This window comes from Clinocottus analis, unplaced genomic scaffold (assembly GCF_023055335.1).
Source record: "Clinocottus analis isolate CAN_PGR_092001 unplaced genomic scaffold, fCliAna1.0.p SCAF_13, whole genome shotgun sequence".
In the NCBI taxonomy this organism is placed as follows: domain Eukaryota; kingdom Metazoa; phylum Chordata; class Actinopteri; order Perciformes; family Cottidae; genus Clinocottus; species Clinocottus analis.
The window spans coordinates 5425034-5449507 of NW_027175854.1; the positions used below are offsets into that span (position 1 = coordinate 5425034).

A 24474-nucleotide genomic window follows, 5' to 3' on the forward strand; every position below is an offset into this window, starting at 1 on the left:
TAGTCCATTCTGTATGTTACTAAAAGGCCAATGCTTACATGCATGAGTATTTCAGTATTTCCGATAGCCTGCCTCAAAGGAGTCAAGCAAGGGAGGCGTGCAGCTGTCCTTCACAAAAAAACGAGGAAACAAAGGTCACAGGAAATGGCAATATTGAATTGGGTTTTTGATGTTTTCAGGAAAATAAGGACAGCTACTGGAATAAAGTAACCCTTGTGGTTCATGGAGCTGAATTCATGCTTTTCTTTGTCTATTTCACGTTGTGTTTACATGATTTCTCTGGATGAAGCCAACAGCTTTGTGCTAAATCAAGAGCAGGTTTTCATTGAGAATGAAAACCTGAGCAGCATACCAAAGACTTGGTTGAAAACATAACTGACACTTGATTACATAGAATTACATGAACTTCTGCATTCAGTACAATTAACCTTTATATTAATTACATAATTTGCATTTCAGGGAGCTGCACAATTAACAAACTTTGTCAAAATTGCAAAAAGAGTTGCACTTTGCAAAATATTTTTTAAAGGAGAAATACCAAGTTTAACTTAACTATTGTCGTGTGGCAGAGATATCCTGGCCTATACATCATATGCCCATGCAGTATCACTCCAAATCATCGCTATGAGATATGTTTTCAAAATCGTTTAGGCCCACATATTATAGGTACCAGCAATTTTAACTCACTGAGTAAGAGCTAGGTAAAGCGGTTCTTTCAAGAAAACAAATGACAGGACATTATTCATTCATTGCTATGATATATCTCTAAATGAAGGAATGAAGAAAAACAAAGAAAATCGGCATCACTTTTGATTGATCATTTATCAAAAAAAATTAAATCCCCAGCCTTTTATGCACAGCCATTTCAAAAGTGCCAACAGTTCTTTCAAATGCAAACTATAGCCTCAGAATCACCTGTAGTTTCAGTAGACAAATTATTTAATCAAAAACCTTTCTGACCAAGTCTTTATGGAATCGTAGAAGCTTGAAGGTCTGCATAATTTAATTCACCCCTGAAGTGCAATCATGCACACGGTACACTAGTGAGTTGGTCTGAGCTGACTGTGTCAAAAGCAGGGCTGGATGTATATCTCGTGCTGAAAATGGAGCATTTAAGGCTCCAAGTGTTGAAATGCAGTTTGTTAAATGGCTCCGAGTGCCATTCCCCCGTCATTGTATACCATCTTCGCGGATCAGTAAGATGGAAATCTACCACACGATAACTTTGAAGTAAAACGAGCAATCTAAATTTCTACACATTTTCAGTTCCTCTTTTTTTCTCCATACCGCCAGTAACAAGTCAATCTCACATATCTTTCGAGTGACTTTTCCTTCCATTTAAAGTGTGCCCAGGCCAACAGTGAAACAGCACTCTATCTCACACATGTAGCCACCCCTGCAGTGCACACAACTCGTCTATTGATAAATACAGAGAGGGAGATTATGATTCCAGTCTACCGCTTCAACAATGTGTTGTTCTGTGTTGTGCTATCTTGTAAATGCCAGATTGATGTTGGTTTACGGGGATGGTGGGCGCATGTGTCATCTGAAGTAAGCACCTGGTTGTAGTACAACGTAAATAGGATTCTGAGTGCTGTGTGAAGGAGGGAGGGAAGGAGAGAAGGGGGATGGTTCTATCACTCTTTCTCTTCCTGCAGAGGTGCAAGCTTGAAGTAGACGTGCTGTGAGACCACATTTCTCTGTTAGCTCATGAAAGGCTTAAGTATTTGTGCAATCAGTGTTGTTTTTGTAACCCTTTACCTGTTGGCTCCTAGTCCACATTGTCTATATGTGAAGCTCACTTGCAGCCCATTTTTTGGGACATTTTTGTTGTTGTCCAGCCAATTCAGAGACATGGTTCTCATTTGAGCAAAAACTATTGATTTGTGGAGCTAATCTCCTTTTCTTTCCATTTAATATTGTGTTATGAACTGGAAAAGGTACGCTCGCCATCAAAATCAGAATATTGAGAGAGATTATTTTTCTGTAGGAATTATTATTATTAAAATACTTGCCTAGTTCCAGATCTCTGCAATACCTTCTATGTACATATCCGATTTTGGAGTAGTGCCTGCTGGCTGTTTCCCGAGTTGGAATCACAGCCGAGCCAATCAGAGCATTGTAGGCATGATTAAAAATGACGTCATCATCCTGTGTCATAGTCAAATGACAACAGATGAATTGCCACTAAAATGGCAGGTTGCTTAGTTGCTTCTGTGTCGACTGGAAATTCTGTTAACGTGACGGATATGTCAGTCACCCCTGATTGTTTGGGGACATAGTCACTTAACAAAACAGCTACGTGAACAAAAACGGGATTTCAGACCAAAAAATTTAACTGAAACAAAATGGAAACGCAGTCTGCTTATCAAGCCAAAACACACACAGATACACATAAACATACACACACACACACACACACACACACACACACACACACACACACACACACACACACATACACACACACACTACCTGCAGTTTGGTGATTCCAGCGCTCACTCCTATAAGAACTTGGCCCTCCAGCAGTTGTGCAACCTTTGGGACCTCCACCCTCAGAAAGTCCTTGACCAGTTGTGTCACCTCCACCTGCCAGTCACTACCCAGCAGGAAGCTCTGCTGGCCCGGGCCGCCCTCGTCCGTGGCTCCTCTAACTTCTCCCGTATCTGCCACAAAGTGTGTGAGGACACGGAGGGTGGTGCTCTGATATTGGGCAACACAGCCGCTGTCCTTCCTGTCCTCCGCTGCATCGTCGTCATCCCTGTTATCAGTGACCCTCTCATACCTGTATGAATGATAAAAGGATGGCAGACGAGCAATGGTATTAAAGTATGGATCAAATGACTTACAATTGCGCGGAGTATGAAAGCCGATAGCATAAGTATACTTCTGTTTCTGACATAAAAAGCACTCAAAGCTCTTTCTGTTTCGAGAAGACCTCAGGTGAAAAATGTACTTTGAAGGTTATCACCAGTATAATTCAGTTTCTTTCTATCATAATTCAATGTAATTCATGTTTTCCTTATCACTACTAATGCTCATGAAGTCTAAACCCTCAGATGTATTTACTGCAGTGCAGTCAAAGCCTCTGCTGTCTGTTGTGCTGCAGGTTTTCCCGACCTCCCGAAAGTCATAGGCTTCCAGTGTTTTCAAAAAATCCATTAAAAACCGCTTGCAGAGACAAACTGCTGCCTTGCTTGCTTTCTCATTTTCTTTAAAAGGGCAACTGATATTTTGCTGTATGTCTGCCATTTATTTGGCCCGTGGCACACACTTTGCGGATCCAGCCATCTCAGGAAGACGTATGTTTTGTGACAAATGAAGTTTTGCAAATCCAGTAGGGGATTATTTTTACACGTCTGTTCCACACTTTTCCTCCTAGTTAAGTGAAGTTTATATGGCCCTTTATCACGTTAACAGGACCACATTAGAGTGGGGAAGGTCGGACAGGAGGGACGAAGGTTGGCAAATGGAGAAATCCTGCAAAGAATTAGATAAGAGATCTTACGTGGATCTAAGAAAACATCCAACCATTGATACAAATGGACAACTTAGAAAAATATAATATGGTGTCAAAGCCGTGGTCTCAACATCTCCTTTATACTTGGCTGCTTTAAGAGTCCATTTGATTATATTCTGCTCTACTATATTATATATTCTCAGCAGATTGTCTAACGTCATGATTAACTGCAAGTTATTGTACCTCCCAAAGGTTCATATTCTGCTCCCTCCCAAGAATAAAAAAACATTAAAACTGCTTGTAGACATAAACTGCTCCCTCAGCTACTACAATATATCATTTTAAACAACAACATATTGTATTTTTTGGTCTCCATGCTGGGTTGTTGGAGCTGCGGTGACGGGTGAAATGTGGCTTTGGGACACAGATCCATGTTGTTGACGATGAAAAGAAACATTGCTATGGCTATAAGGGGCATACATCACTCTTATTCATCCACATCCTTCATCTTCCATCACTCTTTACAACTTCATAGGTCTATTTTGTTGTTCTGTGCATTACCATTGTCATATCTCTCTCTCTCTCTCTCTGCACGCCTGACTCTCACTCTATATTTTACACATCAATTTTTAACTTGACTTGACTTTAATCCATTTTTCAACTCTCTCACTCTGCTTTTCTCTCTCACCTTTTATTCTCTTACACTTTCCAGCTCTGCCTGCATCTCTGTCTCTAACAGTCAGCTGGCCGCGGGGAGTGACAGTGACAGTTCCCATTAGGTTTAATGAGGCATAGCCGGTCAGGCAGAAAAACGGGCTGACAGGTTAACATGCTGGGGCCCAATGGCCTGGCTTAGTTCCTAGTTCCCTCACCGTGCCCTCCCCCTTCCCTTATTCCACATCAGTGAGGGGACGGCAGTCTAAACCAAGGTGACATTTGTGGCTGGCAACAGAAACATGAGGTCAGGTCATGTTTGTAGCATTGAGTGACAGGTCAGTCAAGGTGTAATGAGGTGGATTTGGAGCTTATGTGAATGTGCACACACAAAGTCGGAGCACACACACATTGAAGCACAACTGCAAAAACCCCAAAACATAACAAAAATATATATATATATATATATTTTTTATTTTTCTCTTTGCGTACAAATATGCAAAGAAACTTCCCATATCATGTGTTCTTCGTGCAGCGATGCACTTGACAGACATGACTGATGGGACCAGGCGTGGATAGCAGGGCGTTAGAGTGCCACCCTGTGGGGTGGCGGCCAATGGGACGCGGCACGGAAGTACTGTAGAAAAAGATCTAAAGCCAAAAATCTCATATCATTTAAAAGTTTAAAACACTCACTGTCGGTGCTAATTGGGGTCGAGTTTACTCCAAATCTGGTTCCCCAACCTAAACCGCCAATGCATATCAAATTAAACTTGTGATTTGATGTTCTCAACCATTATTTTTTAAATAATTACTAACAATAAATACCACATCATTTAACATTTTATCTCACAATATGTAAAATATATTCGCTCTTATCAGGGGCTGAATACTGGGGCATATGCAATAATCTAATCCCTTTTTACAGTACGAACACCGTGTGCCGTGTGTTTACCATAATTACTGTATGATCACAGTTATTTGTAATAATAATATGTATTTGTAATTGCAAAATAGTGTACCTTAATGATTATCTTCTTCAATTTGAGTAGAGTTATTTATTCAACCGTATTCATATTTGAAGGACAAACTAATATATGAATATCACAAATTTAAATATTGCTTCTATAAATAAAGATATAAATATCTTTATTGTAACAGCACCGTACAACTTGCGATGCAACGCACAGATCATGCACACTGTGTCACTTTTCAGCCCCAGGAATTTTGGCCACGCTCTGTAATGCTCAAAATTATAACACATTTCATATTCAGCATAAGTACCTTTTGGGAGACCAGTGGATCCAATGAATTATGAGACACTCATTATAGCAACTCTGCCGCTGCACCTGCATTTTCTGCCTCGTATGTCTGCACCAACATTACCAAGACAATTTATTGTGGCCTCCATTTATTTAAGTGAAGAATGCAATCGGATTCTCATGCAGGAACTGTAAAACATCCCTCAGGTTAATGACCAAAATAAAGAAGTTTAGACTTGTCCTGTATGGCCACCGTATGCTGTGATATATGGGCAGTCACCAGATGAAGCCCACAATCTATTTAGCTTTTAGCCTGTGCAAGAGTTTAGTGTTTGTTTTTACAATGGAAGCATTCATGTGCTGGAAAATGTTGCCTTGTAGCTGTTGATGTGCAATTCCAGTTCAAAATAAAGCAGATGCAATAGACATTCGGACCTTACCTCCTGTTCCCCATACTAGGGGGCACGCGCCAGCCCTTTATCTGGCTGAGCTCGGGGTCGGCCACATCGATGAGCAAGGGCAGCCGAGGCATCCACACACTCATCTCCAGCTGGGCACTCAGGAAACTGTAGGTAAAGTTGAGCATCACCCTGCTCTTTCCTCTTGTCTCCTTACCGTTGACATACACATAGTCGCATCTCTCTGACACCTGGAGAGAAAAAAAAATATGAAAATGAGGGAAGCAGCAGGGTGTGAGACAGATTTAAAGAGATAAAGAAAGAAGGACAATCTATTTGGGACTGGAAACTTGAAGAAAAGTAATTTCAATTCCAATAAGGAGTCATATAAACGTAATAATGATTCTAAAATGTGTCGCCTTTTTCTGTTCTTTCCCTCCAGTTGATGTTTGTCAGCAGCCTCCTCTGAGATGCTGGAGCGCGGAAATATTTGGCATTGCTTCAATAAAACCACAAGTGTCATGTCTGCTGAGTTTCTTCTGTGTGTGTGTGTTTGAAAGATTGGAAGATAAGTCTTTAATGCGTGTGCAACAATTATATCTGTGCAAGTAATGTGACTTTGGTTCCAATTTAACAGATGGATCTGAAGAAAAGACGCAAGCTTGCTTCATCCAACCAGAGAACCAAACCTCAAACCGAATTATGATTGGCCGCGTAAAATAAAGCTTGAATCAGCGATTGAGGTTTTATTGATTTCGTGTCCAACACAGAGGAAAGATATCGCAGGACTGTTTTAGATGTCCTTCTATTATCGTCAAAGCACTAAAATCTCCATATGTTTTGTTTCCAATCTCTTAAATTTCAATCTCAAATACCATCATGAACTTGATTGGCACAAGTGGTAATTTCAGCACATGTCCCCATTACTGACAATTGCTTCTTTGTAACAAACCACTCACAAGAAGACTGTCATCTGTCTCCACGTCTTTGCATATAACTTGGCTCTATCTCAAATGATGTCAGACCAGCCCACTATCTCTGGGGAACTAAACTGACAGCTTGGTGTCTGTCAGTTCTCTCTTCCTCCTCCCTTTTATGTCCTCTTTCTCTCCCACCTCGCTCACTCTCACGCGCATCATACTAAAGTATTACTTTGACTTCTACATGTTCCGCCTTCCTGGAATGAGAACAGGTTGTGCTTCAGGAAGTCCGACTCTCAGGCTGAAATCAAAGTGTGCAAAGGTTCAAAAAAGTTACGGGAACATTTGGTCGAAATTATCAGTTAAGGCTCATAATCAAGCCACCCACGTGATATGTTATACATGATGATAAAGGAATATCCACTCAAATTTAGCGTTAATATCAACATTATGTTGCCATATTTGATAGGATTAACAGTGCATACGGCATGCAACTAGGGCTTCCATTACTCACTATTGAATACATCTATTGTCACAAACAACAATTTTGATAAATTACTTAAAAGATCAAGTTAACAAAAAAGTTGAACATTGACTGTTTCCTTCTCAAAAATGTAGGATTTGTTCCCTTTGTACTTGTTTGTAAATTAATAATGTATATATGTGTGAATTAAATGTGTTTGTTATTTTGACTATTGGTCTGACCAAACCACATTTGAAAGCTTTGACCTTTGGAAAATTATTCGGGACAGTTTTCACTATTAGCCTAATCATATAATTGATTAACTATAAAACATATTTGACCGAATAATTAACAATAAAAATAAAATAATCATTACTTGCAGCCTTACAAATTGTTCAAACACACTTGATGGCATGGCGAAAAAGTCACATCCACAAAGCGCGCCACAAGAAACAGGTTCCTGTTGGTTCATTATGACTGTGGCTGCACAGGAAACACTTTTCTTGTGAAGCAGCTTAACTGAAAAATTATGAATCTATTTTTTTATCTAGAGTATAGTGCCTTAAGGACATCCAAAGTGTGGCTTCACTTGTCGCCTTGATAGCATGTAAGAGAACATTACAGAACAGAGGAGTGATGCACGTGTGTGTCTTCAAAAGTATTTTACACGACAATATGCTAACAGTACATGTACAACTGCAGGTTGCTTCTTTATTTGAGGAATTAGAGTTGTCCGGTATTGAATAGTTGATGCGAATTGATTATGGTATGCAAATGAATCTATTTGGGAGGCGTGTGCACGTGGAAGTCACAGGAACACGCACACACACACATACACACGAGCACACAACATGCACTAATGTGCAGGGCTTCTAAAGGCAACCATCCAGAAAGTGAGCTGAAAAAATCCACTTCACTCCTCATTGAGTCTCTTAAGCCTCACCTCTATTTTTGTTCCTTTTTCTCTGTTCATTTTCTCCCTCCCCCTTTCTCTTTGTCTGCCTCCCCCATCTGTGCCACCTCCATGCTGAAATCAGTTTATGTCAAGTTGTCAACCCATCTCTACCTTTCTAGTTTTGTTCCACCATGTTTCCCAATTCTCGATCCATCTTCATCTTTCCTTTTGAAGGGTATGGAAGTTGATAACCATAAAGATTTAATTGAGATCTGCTGGAAGTGAAGCCGCATAACAAATGTATCACCGTGAATGTGTCACGAAACCACGCACATGTCCATGTCACCTCTCCATGGAAACAACTCATTGTGTTGCTAATCATGCAGGCTTTGGAGTGACACACACACAAGCACAGACAAGGACTCCACAGGAACTAATTCATTGAGCTATGAATGAGATAAATGATGAATGATAACGGAGTGAAAATGTCCAGTTTGTGAGATACCGAGTCTCTACATTGCACTGTAGTATTTCAGCCGTGTCCATTTGCCAAAGGATGTTAATATTTTTGTAATTCCTTAAAACCAGTAATTGTGTTCACACTGAAATACAGGGCACTGTCTTAGGTGTTATTTTTCTTTGATATTGCTTAAAGCAGTAATTAAGTGGGAGTGTTATTATTTGAATCGTTGAATGGAACTATGAAGTGAGATTTATTGAATACACCTTGGGGCTCTAAATCACTGTGATTAAAAGAAAAAAAACATCAAGTACAACTCACATTGAAACAGAACATCAAAACACAGCCTTGTTTTGTTTGTGTTCACTTCATTTTACTATTTGTCTCGCTTTGTATTAAAATCAATCTGCCTTAGTTTTATACCTGTGGGAGAATATATTGTAATCCATTGCTTTCAATTTAGTTTTTAGATTTGTTGAACATAATTACATTATCCCACTGTTTATTGTTTTTAACTTTTTATCTTAGGAGAAAATATTCGATCAGTATGTGTTTTGTCCAGTCACAAAGTATGAGTTGGAAGCATTGGCATCAGGTTTAAAGAGGAGGACATTTCAACAATGGAGGGCAAATCACGTAGAATGTCCACAAGATGCACGTTGTCTCTGTGATGTCCCCCATGGCTCTCTGAAGAGCCATTGTGAAACTCAATGTGGACGCAGTGAGCAGCTAGCAACAACAGTACGGCATCCACCTGTCAGTCAAGACGGCCACGCCCTCAAGTATGCATATTATGAATTAAACGGGTTCGACATATACATTAGCTCTAGAGACCCAAACTGTCTTTTGTACCAGCCAGTAAACATGTTTATTTCAGTGGCAAAGTTGGGCCTTCTCACATGGGGGGGTCTAGGGAAATTGACTCCTATTTGCCTTTAAGCCTCAAATGATTTGAGCTCCTGCAGTTTTTGGCACTTCTGTGTTGGCTTCGTTTTTCAGCACCTGGAGGTTTATGTTTGGTAAATCCACAACAAAATTGGCTCTCTGTCAGGTTGGCGGCAACTTATAATCAGCATTGTTCTGCATTTGCAAATACGAACTCTTTTCAAACCTGCTGTTGTCTTCGTGTGTCAGGATGACGTACTGGCGGCAGCCTTTTCAATGAGAGATACGTCCAAGCTATGCTTATCCTAACCATTTTAACAATGTTTTATTTTCCAATAACATTGCTCTTGACTGCAAAGAGCATACTTGAATGCCACTACAGGCAGTCAAGTAAGCTCTATTACTGCTCACCACAGCAATAGCCTGATAGGCGATAGTGTCACTAAAAATAAGCAAAAGGAGTTTTGAGTGAGTGCTTACCGTGATAGCATGTCGACCCCTGAAAACTCGCGGGGGACATTTTTTTCCTGCACTATTCTGAACCCCTTCCCAATAGATTTTGCATCCCCCCACAATATTTTGCTATATCAAGTAGTTTGTCTTGCATTTCCACTTCAAGACCTGCGGGGCTTAACAATGCTGCCTTTGCAAAGGTTAATAGGAGCAGCAAAGAGTAGCCGCAGTACAGCTCATATTGTGGAACCGTAGATGCTACAGCCGTAGTCTGATCAATCATCACATCCCCAGCCAGGCAGAGCAGCTGCAGCTGTGCTCACAGCAAGAGGCTGTAAAACATTCCAGTCCATTTGACAGTAATGAGCAATAAATGCAATAATGAGCAATAAATGCAGGAATGAGCAATAAATGCACAATGTGAAGTGTCACAACATCTATCCTTCCTGTAGTATCCGCAGGGTGTTTCCCTGAGCAGGTCCAACACACTAACTCTCATGATGGACCAGGGTAAATACAAACATTACTGCAAGTGGCCGCACAACTTCCCCGCACAAATAAAATCCCACCGTGACCCTTCAGGGAATGATTCGCTACGTCAAGCAGCTTTTAATGTCACAAGATTATGTTAAATACCGCTGCGCTATAAGAATCAACGTGTTAAGCAATCAATTAAGGCCCGTTATATCAAACATTATCTCTTTTTACAAGCGAGGCCTTTATGGGAGTGATTAATCTCCTGATTATCTTCTCCATTAAGCGATTAATCATTTGGTCAGAAAAGAGGGAAATAGGGACAATCAAGTCGTCCTCAAAGTTCCAGTTAAAAGAGTTCTAGAGGATGGAGATGCGTTCTGATCAAAAAGATGTTTTATTTTGAGTTTTCTTTGAAAATACGGGGGGGAGAGGAGGGGCACTGCTTACGGTTCCCAATCTAGACGGGTGGGCATGGGAGTACGCTACCGAGGTCAGCGTCACAATGTGCGGTACTTTTTCAGTGGATAATTAAATCCTTTGAGAGATCTGTTTCTTCTCTTCTCTCTGATATGCATGTACGAAAACACAGAAACACAAATCAGCTTCTCGATATAACACAGGCACGCTTGCTACACTCTTCTTTTTCTCTCGTACTTCAAACAGTTCATTCTCTCACTTCGTTTTTTTTTTCTCATTCCTCCTTTCGTATTAAACTATAGGGACATGTTGAAGGGCAGATATTTAATCAAAATTTGCCAAAGGAAAGAGCTCTGTCTTTTACTTATCGGATAATACTTATGGTTGTGTGTGTTTTTTTTTAATTATAGATCAGACAACAAATCCTGTGTAACATTTCCCAAAGAATTCAATAACGTTTGAGATTGATTACTTAAGCTTTCAGAAAGCCAATGAAAATCAATTTACAGAGCCCCATTTTGAACTTGCACAAGATAGGGAATCAATCAGGGTGAGCGTTTTGTCACCTTTTATGGTTTATCAAAGCCATGTTATTGGCAAGGGGTAATGATGTCGCAAACAGGGGCTGTCTTGTTGGTGCATACAGTTAGCTTACAACCAACGACCTCTTTAATGCAAGAAACAACCTTATTGATATATATTTTCTTATATAATCATGCTCTATATGTGATGCCATAACATTGCTTCAACATTATCTGGAGGCAAGTATAATGAGCAGAGGGAGATTGGAGTTGCAATGTTGTCTCATATGTTTCTGAGCTGCTGTCTTCTTGAATTTTAGCTCCATATCAGATGAGTAAGTACAGGTATTATCTTACAAGATGAGCAAAAACAGGCAGACTGTAGTGGTTTATTTATGAGATATTTTTTACAGCTTCTGTTCTGACGTTTTGTACATTCTGGGACTGCATACAGCTAAAAGCGACGAGGAGAATGTTTCTCTTTCAGCAGCTTGAGCAATGAAGACAACTAATTGTTGCTGAAATCTTTCTTTTTTCTATTTTTCTTTGTGTCTTTCCTATGTATCACTCTGTGACCTGAGGAGAAGCTCTCACTTTTTGACACATCATTTGACAAAGAGAGGAAAAAGGCAAGCCCTATTTCGCTGGAGGAGATTCTGCACCTGGCTTCCTAAACTAATGTGCACAGACTAAAACTACCTTTTGTTCATTCTGCTCACCCACACACCTATCACTAGACAATAAAGACACATTGGAAAAAGGTCAAACAACAAGCAGCTGCTCAAAACACAATCTCCACTAACCTTGATAACCTGTTCGTCTGTTGACTTGCACTCTACCGACTCCGTGACATCAGAGACGGTTCCGTCCGTTCCCACGGTGACTACCTTTACTGGCACGGCAACTGTTCGCCCATTGAGGACAGCCGTGTTGAGGATCTCAGTGTCCTGCGAGGGGAAATATGAAGACACAAATCAGTACAACACACTGACTGCTGGGACTCAAACTACAGCAACGTTGATTCAGAATTTAAGAAATGTATTCAATGTTATTATATTTCCAGCGTGGCAGGTTATTATTCTTCTTTAAAAAAAACACACACAACATACAGCATCATTTATGATAAAGATTCCTGATATTTGATCGGTTGAAACAAATAAACAAGCAAAAAGTCCTCCTAAATAAATTATGAAAATTGTCACTGCTAACCATCAGCATCAGCAGGATGACGTCATCATAACCACTCGATTAAGGTCAGATAAACAATTCCTCCTTTGCTCCCGAGGGACAGGAGTCATAACTAATATGGCCGCCGCAGGGCTTACGACAGCATACGTTCATTTTGGACATTTGCTTAAATTAATGAGTTGGGGATAACGGTCTCTAACCACGACACCATTTCTACAAAACCTCAGCCATACATCTGGCATGTCAGTACGGCAATGTACTTACAGGTGGACACATGTATTGAAACTCATTTATTTACAAAAAGATGATACAACCGACGAGCTGGTTTAACTAGACTTTGAGAAATGAGTCTCAAAGTAATACTCAACGATATCATTGTGAGTGAATTCAGCTCTAACCTGCTACACAATGTAAATGTGTTACATACACACCCACAGCATGTGCATTACAGCTGTGGAGTTGTTTCCAACCAATTAAAGCACTATGTTAGCCGTTCACCCTGTGCTTTCTGTGCTAAGCTAAAACAAGCTGTAGATATGAGTGCGAGAAATACTTTGTTTTTCATTTCAAATGACTGTTGCAAATAACTTGAAATACATACATTGAACATTGCTTTGGTTTTTAACAGCTGCCATCAGCTGTTTCCCCATTAGCGTCTCATTCATCTGTCATTATGAACTTAGAGTGCAGCTCATTTCCATTTATTTGAACTGTGTAACGTTGAGATTAATTCCTGAAGTGTCTTTAACTGATATAGACATATTAAGTGTAATGACGATTGAGATTTAAACACACTTGTATATGTGTGTGTTTTGCTGTAATCACGTACACTATTTACTTATTGTTGCACTTAAAACACTAGCTACTAAGTGTCTTATATGAACAGAAGAAAATATATAAATATTACACAGTATGTGTAAATTAAGCACGCACATTGCAAATTCACTAAATGAAATTACTCTAAGTGCACAATGACAGCAAATGAAACACAACAATATCACGACCTGGCGCTTTCATTACCCACAATGACACTTCTATGCCAACAGTTTGGTTGGAAATGCTGGTGTGTTATGCTAGTAGCAACTAATGCAGACTTTAATTCATTATTATTAATGTATTTTTAACTATGTTTTAACAATTCATATCTTGCTTGTCATTACTCCAATTTTTATCAGTTATCTATCTTTTATGTATCTTGTTATTTAAGCCTATTTAAAGCACTACTTGTGTTATCGAAGTTCTGTAGAGATAAAGGGATCACTATTATTTCCAAAACTATAATTTGTATTATTTGAATCTTGAACAGCTAATCTCCAAACTCCACTTTAGTGAGAAAATAACTACTTTGACAATAATACTGAATGTCAAATTGCAGGCATTAAAGATAAATCACAAGATACACTTGAGATTTGGAGGCCTTAAAGAGGAGAGGGAAGACGATAATGAGGTTAATTAAGACAACATCTGGTAATCATTGAACTTTGAGTGTGCTGCTTGTACAGAGGATCTGCTGTGATAGTGTAACCTGCACATCGCAGCTTAGGTTCATTAAAAGACTGCTAAGAGGCCTAAACCTTTGAAAGGCAAAGGAAAAGGGGGCGTGGGCACTTGGTACCGGTCGTGAGGGTCGTCACCACAAGGGCCACACAACAGGCTGATGGGCAATTAAAGTCCTTTTGCCTTTTTGTATTCCCATGAATTGTAATGCAGATCAAAACCTTGAGCACGAGAACTATACTCTACCATATGTTACCAGCTCGAGTAGGACTTTCCTCATTCTGTTTAAAAGCACTTTTTTTTTTGTGAGAAGACTCAAACAAACTGAATATTTAGAGCACTCACGTAAGAATGTGGTGTGATCGGAGCGCTAAACATATTTAGAATTTATGAATTCAATTCTCTGTCAAATCAAAAGGGAGACACAAAGAAACAGCTGTTTGTGGCTTGCGTCTCTCTCTCTCTCTCTCTCTCTCTATATATATCCCATTGACTGTCACTTCGCGTTCTTGTCGCGCTCCTTCTGTCTGCGGATTGCCACAACGGAGAAAATAGAATTATGACCAAAAGTTATATTTAGAACTATGAAAAGCACGAAGACTAAGAAACTGTGTATGCTGCTCCGTTTCAATACTTTTGGGAAATGACGTACAGTACACACACACGCACACACACAAAAACACACACACACACACAATGATTTGATAGTCAGTCAACAATAGGCCAAAAATGACCAATTACATGTAGTGTCTTGAAATGAGGTATATTGGGCAGGTCTGTTTGTTGATGTAAATGATGCATGGTGACGTTGGTGTATGAAGGATGTGTTAAAGTTAATATGTATCTTGGTGGTTAAGAAAAAAACAAGTATTCCATTTCTCCATCTCTCTATAAACTATAGTGAAATGGCATTTATGCTTATTAAATGCTATAAAACCAGCACTCACAGTCTGAGACCTTCCATCAAGTCTTATACACCTATAGAAAATGTTGTGTGTGTGTTCTGTACATCTCCATGTGATGGGAAGTGCCATTAACGAGCCATTACCGGAACACCTCGATGACACGAGAGGTCTTAATGAACTTCAGCATGTTATATGGGGTCTGTTAGTTTGTGCCACAAAGAGCAGAATATTGAGTGAGTTCAGAGGTAATACACACAATCACAAACACGCGATTTCTTGACTGGAATTAAGTGCGATTTCTAAGTGCGATTTAGCGAGACAGCTGGAGTGACCCATGAGGCATAAAAGGCTTTTTTTTTCCATTATATATGCTCATTTCTCACTGGGCATCTCCTGGCTGACTAATACTCTCCTGGAGTTATAAAGGATGCACGCCCTTATTTATGAAGCCTATTTGTACACACACACATATACACACACACACACACACACACACACACACACACACACACACACACACACACACACACACACACACACACACACACACACACACACACACTACTAATTCCAGCATTAGGCAACAGTTGCTACAACTAACTAAAATGATTTCAGGCAAATGTCAGAGGAACCATTGAAGTTTATTGTTAAACGGTGTTGTTTAAATCCTCAATATCAGAATCAACATCTGCCCCTAAAATCCTGTATCAGTTGGACTCTACTACTTATATACGTCAACCCGCACATAGGTACATATACACAATAGGGGCGGGCAAACTACGGCAAAAGATAATAACAAAATAATTACAGTAAAGACCGCTTCTCCGTTCCCGACTCGAGTTCCATAGCGGCCATCATTCAGACGCTGTTGTGGGACTACGGATAATATTATGAACCCAGACATGATGGAGTTTGATGTTCCGACCAATGTGGAATTTACGCGACGAGTATAAAGCAGAACTCGTGGTTATTTCCATGGTGGATGGCGGAAACGGGATCTGTTATTACGGAGATTTGGCTACAGAGATAAGCCACGCCCCCTTTCAGGCGCGAGTAACATTCATTTAGTCTGAACGCATCTTTACTATGCTAGCCCCGGCCCGTCTGTCAAATTAAAAAAAACGCACTGTGGCCCCTGAGCACAGAAGTTTGCCCACCCGTTATATACATGATCACACAGTAAACACAGGCACAGATACAGCCTTTCTGCCCAGCTCATAGAAGAAGAAGAAGCATGGCTCCCTCGGAACGCAGCAGCTTATCTTAACAACCTCTCATTGCAGTGCAGCGAAGACAGCAAGAGAAGAGAAGAAAGACGGCGAGAGAGAGAGGAATCGATAAAAGGCCATTACGCTTCTGTGCAGCCGGGGTAGAAGAGGGTGGAGTGTGTGGGGGCTGATATGCTTGTGGATGAATGATGTGTAAAGGTAGCAGACAACCTGCAGAAGCACCTTTTTTTTTTAGAGAAGCCAGCTCAAGGACACGGCAGACACTGCTGTTGGGGAATCACAGCAACAAAACTCTCAGCGATATGTTCCTGCGATCTGGTGACTGGTGGCCATGGAGGAGGTTTGAAAACCCTTTTGTTTTGTGTCGTTTGAAGGCTTTAGGCCTCCCTTTCAAAACCAGAAGTGCATACAGAAATATAATGATAAAGGACAACTCATCAGGCAATATTAACTATCTTAAATGCTTATGGCGTTAGGCTTTTTTATAGTCAAATCTAGTATCTTTCTACTCTGGTCACGTGTACAAGATTCAGAGCTATATATATGTATAAATATATGTCAGTCAGCTTATACTTGCAATCAATCATGTTCGACCCACATGTTGTAAATGACTGAAACAGTTCACACGTCTTTCTTGCAGCATCTGTGAATTTATTTTGCTTGCTATGAGGTGCAAACTGATCTGGTAGCCATCCTAACATGCATGTGAGTATGGGGAGTGTCCGTGATTAATTATCAAGTTAAACAAGAGTGTCACTCTGCATCCATTGTAAGTGTTACCCCATAGAAAAAGTGTGTTATGCATTGAAAATATCAACAAAATATCAACTTTCTGTTGCCATTTATTCACTCTTTATGATGGATGAGGTCCAGTTGCAATCTCCACTAATGATGCTCATAATTATTCAGTTATTTAATTACTCAGTTATTTCTTTGTGAGTCAAGAGAAGATAAATATGCATAAGAATCAAAGGTCTGCATACCTTGCTGTCAGTCACTGAAACCTGATTTCCCTTGTTGCCACACAGCCTTTATCCAATGTTTCTTTTACAGAAAGCCAACGTGAACACAAACTGTACCAAAACTAGAAGCTACAGCAAATCCATTATTGTTTTTATATATACAAAATAAATCAGTCCTGATACACCGTGGACCAAAGAAGGTGAACTATAAGACGAAGGGGTTACAGCAGAGAGGACCGATAACTGACAGTATTACTAATTCAAAAGGGAAGCGGGGGAGGTGACAACTGAGATATGTTTAGCTTAGATCAGGACCCACACTACTGCTAAACACAGGCCCGTAATTTATTATTCATTGAAGGAACAGATGCCGCAGAACCTCAGCTCAACCATTCACTAACCGGCCGTGGGTGACAATAAGCTCACAGGTCCTGCATTGTGTAGGCCTACAGCGCTCGTGAGTAGGATTTATTTTGCCAATGCAGCACTCTCATCTATTCAGTTCATATCAATTATCAATAAAATAAAGTCTATTCCCACCAGCAGCGATACAGTGTCCCCCTTGCCACTAACATACACCTGAATATCACCCAGCCCAAAGCTGGAGATAAAATGAAGGCAAGGGCAGAGGAATCAACACTGAAGCCTTTTTTTTTTTTATAGAAATAGTGATACGACAGCAGAGGAGAGCGGTGTTCGTAGTATGTAATCTTTTTATGGTTATGGCTCGGGAAAAAGCCACAGGAGCCAAGTTATTCTGCACCGCGAGGTTGGAGCAAGGTACTGATAACGGCAATGACGAGGGATGTGATAGAAACGAGGAAAAGAGATAGAAAATTACTTTCCCCCCCCCAGGAGTGTGGAAGACGTCAGTCCATTCACGTGCAACTGTTGGACTTCTGTAATTGCCGGGTTCGAGAGGACTTTCAAGTTTAGCGTTGAGGGTAGTTTAATACAATATCAGTCACACAATCATTTCCTATGATCATGTTGTCTCCCATATGCTGCAAAACGTCTTATTTGAATCTATTATTTTGAAAATAAGATGAATAATTTATTCTTGAGTCTCCACTGGTGAACAAAAACAAAGCAGCTATAATTGCAGAATTAGCAAATAAAGCGATGGGGCCAGTGTGGAGGCATTTTGCCATGACCAGGAGTAAGAAACACCATTATTGATTATTAAATCAGGAACTGCGGTGATTTATACTCTCCTCATTAATTAGATATTGATTCATTATGTAACCTGTTGGCCTGACAATCTGTTGAGTTTTGTTATTGTGTGCTGTGAGCTCTGAATACTTTTAGTGAGATTAAATATTAGGCCTGTGTTGTTTTTTCCCCCCCTCATACTTTCTCACCCGTTAACATTCGTCGAGGAAACCGCCGAAGTCAGCAGTAGTAAACCAGCTGCCCCTGATAGAGCTTGTCCATATTCTGAGGGCTCCTCTCTGGTTTCTGGGGGCCATTTGATTAGAGTAAGCCAGCTGAGCTGCGCTGAACCCCTGGCCCCAGCAGGCCGAACAGAAGACTTTCAAGCCAGACAGACTGAGTCGGGGAAAGGGTGATGGAAGGCAAGCCAGCAACGAATAAACAAACACACAACAACAAATTACTGAATGGACAGACTTAGCTTCAAAGTAAAGCCTGACTGACACACATGGAAGCAGCATCCTGGGCCAGAGAGGGAAGGGAGAGATGTTGGGTGGCAGGAATGAAATGAAGTGCATGTCTGTGTGTGTGTGTGTGTGTGTGTGTGTTGCTCTTTCTCTGTAACACTGCTTCATATTCACAGGTACAAACACACACGCTTTCGGAACATGCCGCGGCTTCTCGTTCGGCCACAATGAAACGGCCGGGGAGCAAATGAGGATTATCTAAATCCTCATTCTAAGAGAGTCAAGCGATTTGTTTCTGGTGTTTGTAAATGTTTGGATATATATTTGGGTATTCACGTTCATCTGCACATTTTCTCAAAATATATATTCCTACATTCATCAGGTAGCAGGATACGTGACTCCAAATGTATGATTATGTAGCTCTGTATTTGTGTATTTGTGATGAAAAATAGATGTAGTTTCCTATATCAACTTGACTTTACAGTTTGTTTCCGTTGCCCCCAAATGGCCCAAAAAAGCAGTAAAGGCAGGTTTTAATATATGTACTTTATACAGTTAGTGCCTCTAAAAATCTCTTATATGATTTTTGTTCATTAAAGATGTATTGATTTGGGTTGAACCACTTGTATTGCATTATTGATTAGTCAATTAACAGAAAAGTTATTTTGCTTGTCGATTATTTGCTAAAGCTTTTCCGATGCCTTTTTTAAGGGTTTTTTTTCTCACAATTTATAGACCAAACAATGAATTGATTGCTGTAGAGAACAATCAGCAGATTAATCAATAGTGAAAATATTTCTTAGTTACAGCCCTAATATAAATATATGCACATGCAGTATAGGAGTCAATAACTAATGTCGATGAAGTGAAGAAGTAAAGCGGTGCAGAAACTAAATGTTTGAGGTATGTTAGAAAATAGTGTTGCCATAATCTGATTAGTATCTGTGCTATCAGTTTAAAAACTCAGGTATTAGTCTGGCTCCAATCCAGGTGTGTTCATAACTGAGAGCGATATGAAAAACACAGCCTTCTAGAGTCAAGTAAATCACCGTCAAAGTGTCTCTGTCTATCTCTCAGACTTGCAGTATATAGGATAATCAAGGCAAGGGATAAGGAACATGCCCGCTGCGAATCCACCAGGGGGTAAGAGCGAAAGGGAGAATTAATGTTGTCAGCATGCACAGGAGAACAATAGAGTGGTGACTCAGAGGCCCATATATACACAAGAGGACTTAATTAAGCTATACGGAGCATTATGGCCGCATGCAGATGGCTAATGCTGCCTTGAAGACACTTAGCATGCCGGTGGATAGCCTCTCCGCGCAGCCTATTAGTGCTCTTCCGGGCCATTTCCAAATACAGTTTCTGACAGCGTGACAGTGTGACTGATGGCAGCCTGCTTGAATACCGCTGACTGGCCCTGATGCTGTGATAGCACTGTGTGTGTGACTTTCAGATATGAGGACTGCTTGCTTTTTGACTTATTTGTTTCTCGGTGCCAGCCGAGGACACAGTACTCTTCTTAATTCTGTTGTCCTCGCTGCTTCGGCCTATCACTAACCGTCCTCTGCTGGTATTAAGAAAGCTGCAATTTGGCCAAATTCTAATTATTCCGGACAAAGGCGCTCACACAAGACCCAAAAAAAAAAAGAACAACAAGTTGAGCATCCTACTAATGGCTCTGATTGTAATGTGATGGGACTGTGAGAATAAAGCTAATGTTATTGAGTTTGAAAAGGGGTGAGTTGATTCAGAGGCAATGAATAAAATGCAAATGATAGCATTTGGGATGTACTGTAAAGAGCTATGGGGCCACACTGTCTCTTCTAATGAGCAAAAAGGAGAGACACAGCGTGGCAAGAGAGCGAGATCAAAAATTCATGGGTGGATGCAGTAAAAATCTCTCAGTTGGCGTGTTCTCTACATGTGCTGTCTTTAAAGCTTGTTAATGAAACACTTTCACTGCCTCTTGTCAGTCTACCCAGTTGGTTTCTGGTTGCTTGTTCGGTAGGATATCATGTTAGGCATATCAAAAATATATACAGGCATTTGTCTTTGTGAGCATTCACAAGTGGAGTTGAGTGAGTTCAAAATATGTCAATAATGTACAAGGTGTCTGGAGGAAAAGAGTACAGCGGGAAGAGTATCTCTGCAAGAAGTTTCGCAGTTTACACCTTTGATCATTTGAGAGTTTTGTTTGGGGCTATTCAATCTATTGATTTAAAGAATGTCAAAGGGTATTGTATGCTCTAATCTGAACCACAGAACCACCGGAAGTAACAGAGTCTCTGAAAGAAACTCTTCACCTGAACCAACCATACGATCTGTTATTGAATCTTTAAAATTTGTTCAATTTCCAATGATATCGACGGAAGAATGTTCCAATATAAACTGTAATTTCTGATATAATTGCCACAATCTTGCTTATTCTGTCCTGTTTGAAGATACATTAAATCTGCTTGAAACCTATGTTATCGTCTCATTATAATGTCCCAGTTCTTTACATTTTAAAGTGAATGTTAAATGTCTTGTCGGGAATCAGGATGCATTTTTTATGCCGTCATATTCAGCATTGAACCTGCATTTTAAAATATCTAGTCTGGCCTCATTGATTGGACCCAATTAGCCTGGAAAAGCACTTGCTCTGAAAAGATTGGCTGGGTCCATAGCTGCAGGGTGAATATCCAGTGCTGATTTTCTTTACTTGTACTGTATGCAGTGATCCCAGTCACTAAGAGCCTGCAGTTTAGGAAAAAAACCTCTCGTAACAAATTATTTAGCAGGTTATTCCCTGGACTGGCCAAACCATTTTTTTTTTCTCCTCTTCCTTAAACTCTTCCTTCCTTCTCTTTTTGCCTCCTTTTCTACCTTCTAACTTTTGACGTTGCTGCTATTAGCATACTCCTCACAATTTCAGTCAGTCATCCTAAAGGACAGTTTACAGCGGCTGTCAAGTCAAGACAGCAACGAGTCCTGCATTTCTTTTTTTGGCAGACAGATACTGTAAGTGTGTGTGCATGCTCGGGCTTCTCTGTGGGAGTGAAGGCCAGAAGCGATCACAGAGAAATGAGAGTTTTATTGGACAGAGGTGTCTGGCATTCTGAACACAGGCGAGCATTGCTGAGTGCCAGCAATGATTGGTGTCTACCTACGAGTTTTGCTGCAGAGGTGAAGATTGATGTCAACCACTAACTCCCCGTTTAATCAAACTATGTGTTGACCCCGACTCACCTGCTTTAAAACATGTGTGCTATTTATTCAGAGGCACAGTGTACTCGATGAATGAGAAGAGATATTGTTTAAATGGGGAAAAATGAAAACATCTACGGAGGAATGTAGGACAGTTGACATGCTTGGAATCTAATGCCGACAACAAATCTGATTACACACTGAGCAGTTTGTGCAGAGGTGTTTTAAGAAGTTGTTTATGGACTTCTCAGGTCTTGGTCAGCAACGTTTGGGTGATGAAGAACATACTCTCTGGTTTATGTCGCGTGAAAGCGGCAGTCTGTGTTGTTGCTGCGTTGTTTTGTTTACCCTGTTGATGTGCGCGAGAGCGATAACGTCATCAACACATATGATCTGCATACAAAACATTTATTTATTGTCATCTTGTCATCAGTTATTTATTGTCATCTTGTAGAAAAAGCTGCGGTTTCAAGGGTTACTTTGATGGTTGCCGTGTATGATTTTAAGTTACGGTAGCATTACAAGTAATAAAGTAAAGTTACTTTGACCTGAGGCAAAAGTTACAAAGTTTTAAATAAAATAATGATTCTAACTTGTGACTTTTTTTATTTTAAGTTCCCCTTACTAACGAGGTAACTTGTGTAAGTTAAACGAGAAGTCTAAATTGGAGGTGCTTCAAGGCAAACTGAATTCATATTTTCTGACAAAAACGTTTTGAAGCTTCTTCTACAGAGCAGGATACAAGTGATCCTGCATGAGCTCACAGATCATCTCAGATAAAGTTGAAGTGTGTTTCAGATCACACTGCAATGCCTTCACAAAACCCCAGACAACCATTATGTATCATATATCACAGACTACAAGCAAAAAAAGCATGTCCTCCATCCCTCCCCTACTGATGTTTTGATATTCAGTTTAAATATACATGTAACTTGTAACCGTAAAGATGATTTCATCAAAACATTTTAATCAATGTCATTGTCCCTGTGTTTTTATATATTGCTCCACTGACTATTTTAAATCAGGATGTCTTTGTGCAGTTCATGCACTCTGTCAACTAAGTTGATTTAAAATGCATCCTTTCAGCATGTTGCTTTCTGATTCGCTGAACACTTAGTTTGTCTCTGTATTCAATTTTTTTTAATCTGTCATTCCAACATTGTTAAAAAAAAACTGTTACTTTTAAAAAGGCATTCAAAGTTGAAAAAGTTGAAAAGTCCAAACACTACTCTTCTGACCAGAAGCCATAAATCGGTGGGGAAAGTCTTCCTCACCAAATTGTCATAATAAAGGTTTATAAAGTGCTCAAGAGCATTTGATTTTTACGTATCCATTATCAGCGAGGGAAATTAAAACTATTCTTATCTTTGCCGCGTACCGAATGGTTTTTCTTTCATTTTAGAAAAACAATTTACATTGTCATTATCATAATACAATTAGCAATCTTAAGCCACTGTTTGGACTGTCTAAATCCAAACTCAATTAACTTCTCACTCAGCAAACTCTTGGAGCTGTATTAGCCAGATTACTGACAATTAAAACGAGTGTGAAAAGACTTGGCCCTGGCTTTTTAAGGGGCCAATGGATAATGGTAATTTTGTCATATTTTCTTCTAGTACTATCAATAAATAGTCTAAACCCTTCCCACTGTGCCGTGCAGAGATCAAAGGCTCACAATAAGAGACAATTTGCATGTTGCGTGGCTCTGTAAATACAATGACTTCGAGGCTTTTAACTTCATGATTATTGTAAATTAGCATTATTACCAACCCAATGATATCATAAAGGTTATGCATCCTTTCCTATATGTCCTTCATGGAAGCTTTTTATGGAGAAGCAGCAGAATAAAGGGACATGTTTAAGCCAAAGAATAGGGAAAATGAAGGCCTTTTAATGCTGTGTTATATTACATTACGTTTATTTTAGCTGATGCTTTCATCCAAAGCAACTTACAATAAATGCATTCAACCGTGAGTACAAACTCAGAACAAGAATCAATACATTAAGATTTCTTCAAGAATGCCAAAATACAAAGTGCTATAAGTAAGTGCCATTTAAGTGCTACTGTCATACTGTCACTGAAACAAAGAAGAAATAGTTCTATATGGAAAATGTCTCGCTACAGAAAGGCGGTTGATGACTGCACCAGGAGGAGTTCAACTCAGTTAAGTCGTTTCTCAATTAATAATTGAATGAACGCCGATCATGTCATGCATATATTTAATACATTTCAAATTCAATTTGCCTATAATGCAAATTACATAGTCAGACAAAATAATGTCAATATTATTATGGAGTGTCATTTATATGTCTTTTTTAAACTCCAAATGTTTTTGTAAGAGAAAATTACAAACACAAGAAAATTGCCGTATGAGGCCAATTCTCCTGAATCACTCCCACAAACCACTTCTGAACAAATCCATGGTTCTTTCATGAGGCCCAATGTGTTTGTTCACAATCTTTGTTCCTCCTTGGATAAATCTCACAGCATCTACTTCTCCACAGGTGGAGTAGCTGTTGCCTTTGTCCTTTTACTTGAGCAAATTATGTCACTTTGCTTTCTTCCCCACTTTGTATTGCTTCTACAGTTTGCAAGTTAGAAAGTATCAGGACAGAGAAT

General features: G+C 39.8%; 1 protein-coding gene across 1 annotated transcript in view; it reads right to left on the minus strand.

Annotated features, from left to right (window-relative positions):
* si:dkey-112m2.1 (transmembrane protein 132C) overlaps positions 1 to 24474 on the minus strand; it is a 124116-nt gene that overhangs the window by 5766 nt on the left and 93876 nt on the right. Inside the window, exons 6-8 of the mRNA XM_068574828.1 lie at positions 12069 to 12212; positions 5817 to 6025; positions 2476 to 2785 (exon numbers count right to left, since the gene is read on the minus strand). Of these exons, the coding sequence (XP_068430929.1) occupies positions 2476 to 2785; positions 5817 to 6025; positions 12069 to 12212 (663 nt within the window). The remainder of the gene's footprint in view (positions 1 to 2475; positions 2786 to 5816; positions 6026 to 12068; positions 12213 to 24474) is intronic.